The 13,249-nt window shown below is 43.5% G+C and overlaps 1 protein-coding gene across 1 annotated transcript in view; it reads right to left on the bottom strand.

Moving 5' to 3' along the window:
- ROR1 (receptor tyrosine kinase like orphan receptor 1) overlaps positions 1-12,996 on the bottom strand; it is a 171,531-nt gene extending 158,535 nt beyond the window's left edge. Inside the window, exon 1 of the mRNA XM_068953427.1 lies at positions 12,653-12,996. Within this exon, the coding sequence (XP_068809528.1) occupies positions 12,653-12,761 (109 nt within the window). The 5' untranslated portion in view covers positions 12,762-12,996. The remainder of the gene's footprint in view (positions 1-12,652) is intronic.
- Positions 12,997-13,249: the final 253 nt, after the last annotated feature.

Here is a 13,249-nt window from a genome sequence, read left to right as displayed (position 1 = left end):
AAGTCCAGGTATCGAAAAAATTCTGAAAACGACAATGCACCAGTGAAAGTGTCCTGAAAATCTACAGGTTTATTAATAATTACTATTTGGCCCAGTTTAATCAAAATTTTAGTTTAGGCAGGTAATTAGAGTTCATTTTTTTGTAACTCCCTAGATAAAATGGAAGAAAGACAGAAACAATTTTTGAGAAGCGCTGAAATGCTGATTTCTTCAGGACAAACCAGGATGCCCTTGCGGGCGCGAACAAGGAAGTAAAGGCCCGACGGCGTACCAGGGTCTGCTTTTAGCGTTGGTGCCTCTGGTGCTTCAGGCATTTCTGATTTAAAGATTCTAAATTAGCGATATCAGTCTTCAGATTCAGGTTTCGTTTTGCAGAAACCCAAACAAGACCATTAAAAATATATTTTTAAGGAGAACATGCCATTAATCCAGCCTGTTACTCCCCATCAAAAGTCCAGCTTAGCCGGGATTCTTTTATATAGGAAATATTTTAGCTGGCTGAAAGCAATCGCCTGCTAACTTTCCTAAAAGATATGTCCTATGTATTCTTTAAAGGACTTGGGCAGAAAATCTGTCAGGCTCTGCTGACTGCTTTAATCAGCATTACTTAATCACTGATCTCCAGAAGATCTTAACAGATGGTGGGATTAAAAGAGACAGCAAAAAAGAAAGTAGAGACGAAAACTAATATTTCCTTCCTACAGCTCAGTTATTTCCATTTTAATCACCAACCATGTCTGGTGTCAGTAATTTACAGTAAAATTACAGTAACAAATAGCAGGATAATACCAGGCTTTTATACCTGCTGAAATGAAAGCTCAATTAGAACAATCATCCTTCAAGAACATAAGTATCTTCTCAAGGAGTCTGACACTAGCTTGTACAGGCAAGGGGAGAAAAAAGCGTATAAAGCTAGCTCCAGTGGGATAACCCAACAAAAGCAAAAGAAAGTTGATCCTCCATATCACCATATAACTATCCTTTGTAATATCTGAAATGGTTTTACAGTTCTTCTGACAGATACGTACATAGACACCTCTCAGCAAATTACACTGAATATATACACACTTAATCTCCTGCTCGCACAGCAGAGACAGAATTCTTCCCCTTAGGCCTTTTCGGTTATTACAATTAGTCCATGTGAAGTTACCCTTGATAATCTTAAGAGATAATGACTGGTAGGGGAAGAACATAACAGAACATCCGACAGTTACAGGGTTTGGGAAGGAGATTGCTGTTGAGCTGACAAAAAAAAAGTCTAAAGTATCGTATTGTGTAGAACCCTACGCTCTGCAATTTTCCCAAACCAAAGGCCATGACAGCACTGCTCTGGCTGCCACGACCCTTGCTGCATGTCTGTCTACAATGCCCGAGGTAACAGCTTCAGCCGTTTGCTGACACAGCAGGACGCACGCTGCCAGCTAAAGCATTTACACGGCATTCAACCAAAATCTTTTTGAAAGAGGGGACTGCTCTTACAATTACCCATGAATTTTTAAGGCTGGCTAGGACTGTTACAGCAAAGGTACCCAAGCATAGTCATAACATAGGCCAAAAAATTTCACCCAGTGCTTAAGAGCATCTTTTTCTCTGTTGAACAGATTCCCTGAAAATTAACTTTACCTACTATCAACGTTGAGAAGACCCTTCCCACTCCCCTCAAAGCCAACTATTGACTCTTTATAATTTTCAAGACAGGTCAAAGAACTTTCCCAGAACTATTTGGACCTTCACAGATCAATAGATTTTTGAGATTAGAGGGACAATCATAACCACTGCCAAATCTGGCTCCCCATTAAAGCTAGTTCAGGAAGAAAGAAACCGGAGAGTTAGCTTAATGCCCAGCCTAACCCATTGGTGTAGCCCCGAACAGCATACTCAACTGAATAGACCAAAGCTAATCAGCCTGATGATGATGTTCCCTGGAGATTGTGACTTTCAGCCCGAAATCGAAAGGGCAGAGGTTTATATACCTAGAAGAGTTTGTTTTGCTGCTATAACAGTGGGAAACCAAAGATCTTAAGAGGAGTCCACACTAAATGTCAAATTTCTACATATAAAACGTTCTAAAATTTTGGGAACCTTCTACTGCTGGTCAGGAGTCACTATACAAGCAGTCCAAAGAGTCAGAAATGTTCCATTAGGATCTAAGGAAGATTGCATGTTAAAGAAATTGCAAAACCAGAATGCAAGAGCATAAATCACAGCCTACAAACAACCACTCCCAGGAAAAATGGCAAATCAGATAGAACCTCCCCCTACATAATTGGAGAAAATCATGAAAATGTCTTCTTTTGATCCCTGATGAATCTGAAGTTTGCTAATGACTAAGATTCTTCTATAATGAGAGGATGCCTTTACAGATATTTCCCTTGCAAGGGCCTCTTGTTTGAGAATTTACCTAACAGTAGGGGCTAAAAGAAGCAAAAAGCCTTTCACAAGTGTTTTTAACTTGGGCCTCTTAAGGCCTTCCTAAAGTTCTTAGCTGTACTAAAAAATCTAGTTTATACACATGTAAAATACTACCTTTCTTAATGGGGCAAAGAACATGTGTTTTTCAACACACAGCAACATACCATACATATGAAAAATAAAGGGAGAGGTTAAATAATGACAATATTCAACTTACGGCCTGGTAGAGGAATGACCCACAACTTATGAGAAACAGAGCCCAGAGTCACGATGGCCCGTCACTCACTCTGCTCGGGAAAGGCCCTGCGCCCCACTACTGCATGCACGATAATGCGTTCTGCTGTCCCACACCAGGTTTCAATTATTCACGTCTTACTCAACTTCAGTTTTACTTATTTAAAAGGATACAATTTTAACAATAAATTTCAAGGACAGTGATAATTAAAAGCTAAATCTTGCCCTGAGCTGGACTTCCAAAGTCCACGAGAATGTTCACAGCCCATTTATTTATTCCAGCATTGTGTCAGTTACTAAATTACAGTAAATTAAAAACACAGTGACAGACCAATAGCTAAAATAAGCAAGGCTTGTTGCATCTCACTCACAAGGGTTGCCAGACTTGGGCTCTGACAGACTGCCAAGAAAAGTGAATTTAAAAGTAAGGGGCCCTCAGTTCAAAAACGTCCTATCGCGAACATGAAGTGTTTCAGCCTCAGAGGTGCCAGCAGCTTCCAGCTAATCACAACTCCTCGACGCAATTCAGGGCAAAGGGACCATGCTCTCAAACCACAACTCCAGACCATGCAGAGATGCAGAAGCATCAGCAACGCTAATATGTTGCCCTGGATATTAAAAGGAAATCAGTGAAGAGGTTCAAGCTCCAGGAGTGCCTACCCCAGTTACAGGGTGGCCAGCTTTGCACTGGGAGGACTTCAGACGTATTGCTAATTAGAGCAAACTGCACCCATCAAGGCCAGCGGTAGCAAAACACAGCAATTACCAAGGTAAGGCCTGAATGCAAGAAGAACCCACTTAGAACTTCAGATTTAATTACTGCCTGAAAGTTACTTCCAAACCAACATTTTCACTTTTAATTACAGGCTTCCCTCTCACTCCTAGCTGCTCAGCTGTGGGGTAGCACCAAACCTCCAGGGCAATTCAACTCTCAGGGAGGCTCTCCATAAAAAAACAAAAGGCACACAAATCATAACTGGGAACCTTTTTTTGCATTTTGAGAAGAGCTTTAAAAGTAAGAAGAGAAAATGATTCAAGACACTAGAATTCTAAGTCAGAAGCAAAGATCCATCTAAGCTAGTCTGCGGCCTTTTGAAAGGATTTAACGATGTAAATCCAGACACCGGCCTTAGCAATAACAGCCACCAGCACTGGGGGTTCCAGTCACTGTCTGTAAGTCAGTGTTTTGCAAATATACATGTATTTTTCCCTGCTGACAGTTAATGGACTGGGAATTAAATGAATCCTCATGTCCTTCAGATGAAACATACTGAAAGCAGAGCTCAGTGTGCTGCCCTCCACACTCAGCTTATTCGGGACATAAAGGGATGTCTCCATCACGCTACAAGTTTTCACAGAAGTGAAAGGGGGGGAATGCATAAAAAATTAAAACATATGGAATTAAAAATTCAAATAAAAAATAAAATTAAACACTAAAATATACAGAATGCTCGTTATTTATGCAGCATACCAAGTATTTCAGAGTAAACAAAAAAATTACAAAGACACTTCCCTTTATTTGAGGCCAAATTAATTCTGAAGAAGAGATGTTAAACCATGATAACTGACCTTTTACAGGAAAAATTGGGAGAGGTAATAAAACATGTCATAAATGCCTACAATATAGGCTCACTGTGCTCAGAAACACAATAATATTCTACACAAGTATCATGGATGACAGCAATAGTCACAGTATGATAAAGACGATACCTATCAATGAAGGGAAAGGTAGAACAAGTTTTGCTTATCAGAAAGATGCAGAGGGCCTGACTTAATCAGAAACAGGTCATATCTTAGCTCTAACTGATTTTTTGTGATTTGGCCAAGTCTTTTAAGATAAAGACGTTTTAAGGTTATATAGTTAATGTTTTTACACAGCGCTGTGAAGACACGAAGAACTCTGTCCGTCCTAGTGATAACTCTGTATACCTAATTGCACTTATCTTTGAGGACTGAATTACTGCAATTGAATTCAATAGAAAAAAAAAAAAAAGCTCTCTCCAATTTATATATTCCACAGATGTTCAAAGGTGTGGATACTGGGGCTTCCAGGAGTAAAAAGGGGTGGTACATTTTATTCAGCTGCTGCTATAAACACAATGGCAGCATTTCTACACAGCTTTTCTCCTCCAACAGCTAAGTCAAAAAGGTGATTTACCATTTGCGTTGTAGCTTTGCTCCAAGCAATAACAAGCACAGGCGTAGATAATTTTTCAGTAAACTTGCAGAAAAACAAAAACTTTAGCAAATATAAAAATCCACTGAAAACACTTAAAACTCTTTTAATTCATAGCGAGGGAAAGACAAGAATACATCCACCCGACCTCATGAAGCATACTGAGTCCTGCCTGACCCTTTCTGGTTTTTTTTCCAGATATCTGGATGTCTAAAGGACTTGAAACACTGTAAGTTCCATAACATATTACTATTTGCAACAAAACGTCTCTTGCAAACTGTTTTAGATTATCCAAACATATCCACTGCATAATGTTTTGTAACAAAAGCTGGTACCAAGTCTAAGAAAGAATTAAAAAAAACTCTGCTTCCGACAACCAACAATCTGTCCTTTGAGAACATCAAGACCAAATTCCCTTATGTTATGCGCTTCCAAACTTTTCAGGAAACCCATCAGCTCAGCCTTGTTACAACACTCTGCACTCTTTCTACCCTCCTGGCATTTTTTTGTTCTCCAGGAACCCTTATGCTTATGTCACTGCCTTTACATCCCTGCTTTTAAATCTAAGCCTTCAGGAAGAACAGTCTTATAATCAAACGCTCACTTAGATTCTGCCCACAAATTAAATGAAAACTCTTAGAAGAGGATGGAAAAGTCACCTTAACTGAAAGTACTTTAACTCAACAAGTATGATAATAATTTTTCAGAATAACTGAAGGAAATGCTTAGAAGAAAACAATACAAAATACTAACCTACAGCCTTTGCCCAGTTCAAGTGAATCTTATGTACTACTGGAAGTATTGCCATTATTTTTCAAACAACAGCAGTTATATAGCTGTAATGATTTAAAGACATATGGGAGGTGCTGTTGTTATTAACAGGTCTTATTAGCTTCCACCCTTGCTCTCAGGTCTGAGACCTCATTCATTCTGCACTCAAAAACTTGCCAGCTGGGCTAATGAAAGACATCACTTCTCCCTACAAATGTCATTCCCTTAATTTTACCTGGATGTGGTAAGAAGACTGAAATACAAGGGCATGTTCTCTACAAAGGATATTGACCAAACCAGAAGAGATAAAGTTTCAGACATAATTAAAAAAGGCTCCTCTCTCAAAATTTCCTCGCTCACTGTTACCATCCCAAGCAACTTGTTTTTTCTAACAAGGCCTCTGAACCCTGTGGACTGAACCAAGCCTTATGCCATTGCCAACCAGATTTCGAGAAGAACTCACCTCTCCAAGTTAAGCTGATAGGAGCTAAAGGTCCTTCTGCTTTTTTAAAAATAAGTCCATGCAGATAATAAAATCCCTCCTTCTCTATCCTGTACTCTCAGCACTAAACCACGTAGATCCTCCAAACAAGGAGCCATCAAGATCTGTGTGGACTAGCAACTACATGGACACTCCTAGGCAGCACGCTACTTGCGCCATCAGTCTTTTAAAGCATGGCTTACAGTCTCAGGGAGAGGCCGTGCCACTTCCTTCTGATGAAGGCAAAATAGTTATGTTTTAAGAGGAACTCTCATGCTGTGACTGTGGAAGTGCGTTTCCTTCCAAAGATAATCTCCAGTTCTAAGGGTAAGAAAAGCATATCTTAATATATTTCCAGTCTCTGGAGGGAATGTGTGACAAGGTTATAAAGTTGCCGAACATTTTTTCTTGCTTATCTCGGATCTTGCAGTTTCCCATGGCCGGCTGCTGTGCTCTGACACACAGCTCCACCAGGCTGCCCCTTTCCCAGATGCTGCCGTGCAGATGTTCGGGACCTCTGCTGCAGAAAGTGCAGGGCATCTGGGAGCAGGACGGGCATACCCGCTGCTGACACTCCTTGGAGAAAAGGAACAGAGGGTCACAGGAAACCATCGTGATATATCACTTTCCACATATGACCTGACTGGCTAAAAAAACAAAAACAAAAACCACCCTTTTAATAAAACGCAGGCTTCCACCAGGGCCTTCACTACCTGTCTGGGAAATGTCTTCTCATGAAGAAGCATCTAGTAATTAAACTTAACCATTGCATATTGGGATGGCTAAGTCCTAAGGTAAAAACTTAGTACCAACTATCTGTTACTGACTGAAAGCATGTCTGTACAACACAGTGCAGAACAGGGCATCCGCAGCAGTTAAAAAAAGCCATGCAACATCTGCACAAAGTTATCAGCACTTTTGCTAGAACTCTTTAGGAGGAGTGTACCTTGCCTCAAATGTATTTCTTTTTTTATTTTTAACCTTACCCAAAACCAGGGCCAGACAGATCTCCTTTCCCTTCTACATTCCCGGAGTGCCGTGAGTGTGCCCCAGCTCCCTGTTGCTGAGCGCAACAACAGGAGGGCCCGTGGGGATTAAGCTGTGCTTGGACCAGCCCTGCTGAGCTGGCATGTTGGAGTCCAGATCCAGACAACACGTACATGCTACCCAGACCTTGTCAGCATCACTGATACAGGATACTTCCTGCAAGAGACACTTAATTTTTTGTTGTTCCTCAGTCTCCTGTGAAGGTGCTCTGCAGCACCTCACTGATCAAACACAACTGGAGCCTATACGCAGCCTTCTGAAGGGATTTTTGTTAAAAGAGGATATCAAGTACAATTACCCTGTGGAATTTGGTGGAAGTAACAAAGTAGCCTTGGTCTAGACTTTATTCTGCTTTAGATCATATTTCATGCCTTCTTCATGGACTCCAAATAATGATTTGTTGAAATACAGGAGTTCTCTCAACATTAAAAAAATGCCTTCATAATTTTCCCTTATTATTAGCCCTAACATTGTACATGACACTGCTACATGGCACTGACCCCATAATTAATTTATACTTCTCAGTTCCTATGAAATGAGAGTGACATGGCTTTCCATTCCTGTTGGTGACCTTTCTGGCATTTTTAATGCACTGTTTTTCAGGAATACTATCTAACTAAACATCCTCCAAATTTGTGTCCATCTCAGCACTACACACCGTGGGATTCTTTTCACAAGTCACTAGCCATTTCCTTTCAAATATCACTCTGCAAATGTACTTGGAAACAGTGGCACTCCAATGTCTCCACTTCAGGAGGAGATCCTGGAAAGCAGCATTCCTCCCTACGGGATGCTGGCATGGAAGTATGCTGAGAAGCCTGCACTATTGCTTTCCTTCACTAAAGGGTTCCTTTCCTAAAACTACTTTTTCCCCACCCCCGCAAGCTGTCTAACTTTGGCTGAGCATCATTTTCAATATCACATTGCATTAGATTCCAAATATATGCAAGTTATTTTATTTTACATTACCTTCCCGAGAGAACCTCAATGAACTTTATTATTTCATAAGGCTAACATGTAGAGCTGTGTTATTATATAACACACCAGTGGTATCCATTTAAGTTGAAATTAATCCAGTTTTTCAACTTGGCAAACTTCGTAGCCTTTCGACGCATTCAGTCATTTCAGACTAACTACAAGATATTAAATAAGGCAAAGCCTCTCATATGCCACAGTCCTGCGGGGCAGGGTAAAAGGGGGACTCGACTAGTAAGCAGGTAGAAAAAGTTGTAACTTCTTCTTGTACAGCACCTGAGCAAAAGAAATTTTACACCACATGTAAAATTTCAGGGAATTTTACAGTGCTCTTCATTCATCACATAGTATGTAAAAGTGCAGTCACCAAACCTACAGTAGTATCCTTCAGGTAACGCTAGGATTTTGTTATCATTTACAAAGAACCACAGACAAGTGCTCTCATTGTATTCATTCCACTGTTGTTTCATTTATAAATGAGCAGATTCATTGCCTTTCAGTATTTCCAAGATTAGACTGAAAGTGGGATGGAAGAGGCCCTACAAAGTCAACCGTTCAACTGCTTCTTCAGCCCCCAACGAACCGAAAGTTTCTGCAAAGACTGCTTTACGGAGGAAGGTCCAGTGTCGCCCTGTCCTAACTACTGCAAAGCTTCTCCTGCAGCATAACCAGATTCAGGCTCAGCATAACCAAATTCAGGCTTAACATAAACTTTCCCCCACTTTCAACTAAGAGAATATTATAAGAAATCAGCCCCACTTTGCTAACTTTTTCTTTAAGCAGAAACTTGAATCAAAGATAGCACCTTAATCATAAAACGACTTCATTTACTACTCATTTAAGTGATTCAATACCTAGGAATTGCTGTAAAAGCATAAGCTACATTATCGCTGTCACATCTATAGCCAGGAAAGGCTGGGCGCGAGACCTTCCAGCTCTGCCAAGGCCAGGGCCACCAATGAAGGATCAGCATCCATTTCTGGGCTGCTTTACTTGGGCATTTATAGCAAGATCAGAACACCTCACTGAAACAGTAGATAATACAGATTTCTCTGCAGCGCAAAATAACTGCGGCCCACAACCTATCAGATTTCTAAACAGTTTTTTCTAAAGGTACAGACTTAAAGTTTTAAAAATACCTACAACTGTCTAAACATAAAGCTTGCAAACGAGCTCGCTGTGACTACATGACAGAGGTTTTTTCCAGGGCGTAGGGGAAAGGTCTACACTTTTCATTTTGTATTAGTTAGCTTTCTAGATATTTCTGGCTTGCAGGACAATCTCTATGTGGGAAGCAGCTGCATTTGGTTAGAGACTTTTTAAAGAATTTCCAACTCTGAGGTGCTTTTCAGAGTCTCAGAAGACTGTTGTGTTTCTACACGTGTTTCCAAAGAGCGGTATCTAATGTCACACCTCAGGGAAGGTCTTCCCTCCCCTCCCCCCCAGATTTAGGTATTTGTATTTAAAATCCATACATGAGCTTTAAAATGCTCCCCTGCGTAGACAGCATTGGCAATGTTTTAACTGACCTGAACGTTTGTGTGTATGCAATCAACAAAACAGCAGTCATTAATTACAGGCACCAACACACGACGTCCTGAAAAGAATTTGCTCATACTTCACGAAATTTTTGTGAATAAATGAGAGATTACAATAAGACTCAGTAAAACACTGAAATCTATTTTCATCCTTTTATAGGCTTATGGCAACACAAGCTTTTTGTTTGTTTGTAAACCCAGAACTGGATAGTGGCTGAAAGAGCAGCCTGTTGACCTATGGACGAAACAGCCACCAGGGTATTACACAGCCTAAGTGAAAGCTGAGGAACTGTCCCACAGGAGGCAACTTTCAAGAAAATCAACAGTTCTCCTTGTAATCTAAAACACAATCTAGAGATCTATGTTTTTACTATATGCTTTTAAAATGTTATTATACTATGCAAGCTTCTTCCGTTGTGAGTCCTCATGAAGTTACATGATACTGAACAATAATAAAGCTGAAGTGGTAATATCAATAATCATCTTAGATACTGCGAAGAATGAAAAAACAATCCAACACAGAGAGTTCCTGTTACTCACATTTGCATTCACTTTGTGGTTTTATTCAGAACACTATTGGACCAGCCTGTGAGCACCCTTGGGAAGAACATGCTTTAAAGGCAGCATGAATGCACAAAAGAAAAAGTACTTTTTCTTTGTTTTGCTCCCTACAAGGAAAGGTCATTGTCAGAAAGGCTGGGAGAAGAATTGGGGGGGGGGGGGGGGGGGGAGGAGGGAAAGAAGAGAAAAGAGTAAAAAAGAGCTTTTGGAAGGCAATACAGCAAAAGGACTTTTGGGCACGTGACAATATCTCCACTAAATGGACTATCTGGTAATAAACTCCCCAAAAGGGACGCAACAAGAGTTGTTCATGTTTCCGGCCTACACATAGATCCATGGGGCTTGTCCTACTGAACTGCCTAGGTCTACTCACATGCGGACATTTGTGCACATCTGCATATGTTTACTGGATTAGAGTGTCAAACTGGGACTGCTGGAGTAGGAATCACGTCCTCACAGATGTTTGGACCAAGCATAGCAGAAAAAGGCTCTGATCCTTCTGGACTTTTGGGAGTTAACAGTCTGAATTATTATTTAATGCTTTCATTGTGTTAGAAAGATCTTGAACTCCCAGATAATCAGCACTAGATCTTCTCTCACAGTGGAGGTTAGGTTCCTACTGGAGATGTATCTGCATTGCAGCCCTTGTTTGACATGTCCAGGGAAAGACATCTGCTACATATTTAAGTGTCCATACTTGATCTTCCTGAAAAATATGAGGGTGAAGAGCAGGGATTGAAGGATTCTCTTTGGTTGGCTGGTTTTCTGATGGAGCAAAATCTGTTCACCCAGCCACTGTAATTATCTTAAAGAAGGTTATGAAACATTTTATAATAAATTTTTTTAAACTAAGGTTTTAGGTGTTGAGGTTGCCTAATCCTTCTACACAATCTAGATCTTTAACATGCACGGGGAAAAAACGTAGTATGTGCTTGTAACACACGGGATAGATGTCTTCTAACATAAAAAGACACAATGCTTGCCCTGTCCATGAGCCAACATTGTAAGCTTTTGCTGCAGATATTAGTTACAATGTAGAAAATATTTCAGTGTGGAAAGTAATCGCGCATTAAAAGCTGTATGCTCAGACACAAAGGTGAAGTCATATAGGGAAAGATACTTTCCAGCCGAATTTACAGTAAATGAAAACGGCCAGTGTTGGACCCAACATGTTCTGCTGCTTCACATTCGTTCTTTTTCCCCAGGCTCTTAGAAACCCACAAAACTTCACATCCCAACCTTCAAATTTTGAATTCAAACTAAAAATCAGAAGAGGTTGAATAACTTTAAGGATGTAGAAGATGTGGCTGAAATAAGGTTGGGGTGGGGATTTTTGCCTTTTTGAAGTACAGCTACTTTGTTAAGCATACACAGAGTTCCCTGGAGACAGCGTAAAAAACGACACTTGGAATTTTTTTTCCCCATGGAGATGGCACGGAGAATTCCTGCTCCAAAGCCAGGATATCACCCGGCGATCGAACACGTGTCGCTCGTGGACTCGCGTGTCCCATGCAGCCCCCGTAGCACCTGGAACAGATTCGAACGGCTCCACCACCCAACACCCCCTCCCGGTCACGGCCCTGCGAGGGACGCACAGGCAGAAACGCGGACACCAGCAGGTGACAACCGCGTTGTATCTCATAGCCCCAACTGACTTCTTAATGGCAAACAGCCGGCAGTATCTGCAGTTTAGCTCAGGGGCTTTAAAACCACAGCTTTTCCAGTTCTGAACCTCTCAATATCTAAAGGCAGCAGTTTCAGAGCTCTTTAGCGTTCACCTTCTTGTTCAAACACTAAATATTTATTGCAGTATCAAGACTTTCCAAAAGTGACCCGTGACTTAAGTACCCACCGCAAAGCACCTTCCAGGAGACCGAGTCCGTGAACATCCCCCCCCTCTGACTGAAATCCTCACGCAGGCATCCAAAACCACTGCTCGCTTTTTACTAACTCGGCCCGAACATTCAAGTCCTTTTCGGCCGACTCTGTCCCGGTCCCTTCATGCATGCGCTACGCCGTTATACGGGCAAGACACTGCAAAAGGCCCGAAAGCAAAACCCTGACTAAAACAGAGAGGATGGCGAAATTATACAGAGAGGGGTTTAAACGAAATCGAAGGTTTCTTTAGCAGGTTAGGAAGAAAGAAAAAAACAAACTTGGGGGAAGGCGGTTAAGGGCAGCGAGGTGGCCAACGGCGCCGCCGAGCCGGAGCGCGAGGGCAGCGGTGCCTCGGGAAGCCGCTCGGGAGCGGCCAAGCGCGGGCGAAACCCGCAGCTCCTCAGCGCGGCCGTTAACGGCCGTTAACGGCGCCGCCGCCCTCCGCGGCCGCGGCCAGGCCGGGCTGGGGGGGTGTCGGGGAAGGAGGAGGGGGGGGAACCGCCCCGAGGCCGCGCTCGGTTCGCCGGACTCGGGACACAAAAGCGGCGGCGGGGAAGGAGCAGTCCCGCGCGTCCCTACCTTGCGTGGCCTCGGCGAGCTCCGCCCGGCTGCCCGCGCGTAGCAGCAGGAGCAGCGGGAGCAGCAAGAGGCTCCCGTCCCCGCCGCCCGGCCGGGGCGGCTGCTGCATTCCTGAGCCGGCGCCCGCGCTACTCCGACATCCACAGCGCAGCGCCGGCGTCCCGGGCCCGCCCCGCTCCGCTCCGCTGCGCCGCGCTAACGCGTCTCCTCCTGCGCTGCCGCCCGCCGGGCTGCCGCTCTCCAGGCGGCGAGCGAGCGCCGGGCGCGGGCGGCCGCCGCCTCTGCCTCCCTCAACCCTTCGCTTGTCACTTTCCGCCAGCTCCCACTCACAGACCGGCCCAGCCCCGACCGCGGCTCCTCCGCGCCCGCCCGCCGCCCGCGCAGCCCGGCAGCGCCCCCTGCCGCCCCCGCCCGGCCCGGCCCGGCCCCGCCGCGCGCCGCAGGGGGGCGCTCGCCCCGGCGCTGACGGGCGGGCGCCATTTTGTAGCGCCTTGGCCCCTCTCGGCCCTTCGTCCCTCTCAGCTCGCGGCCTCTCGCTGCCCACCGTCCTCTCGCCCACCTCCTCCCCGCCCTGCCAGCAGCACCAGTCCACGCCGA

The sequence above is a fragment of the Struthio camelus genome, chromosome 8 (assembly GCF_040807025.1).
Source record: "Struthio camelus isolate bStrCam1 chromosome 8, bStrCam1.hap1, whole genome shotgun sequence".
Classification (NCBI taxonomy): domain Eukaryota; kingdom Metazoa; phylum Chordata; class Aves; order Struthioniformes; family Struthionidae; genus Struthio; species Struthio camelus.
This window is presented reverse-complemented; position numbering and strand designations above follow the sequence as displayed.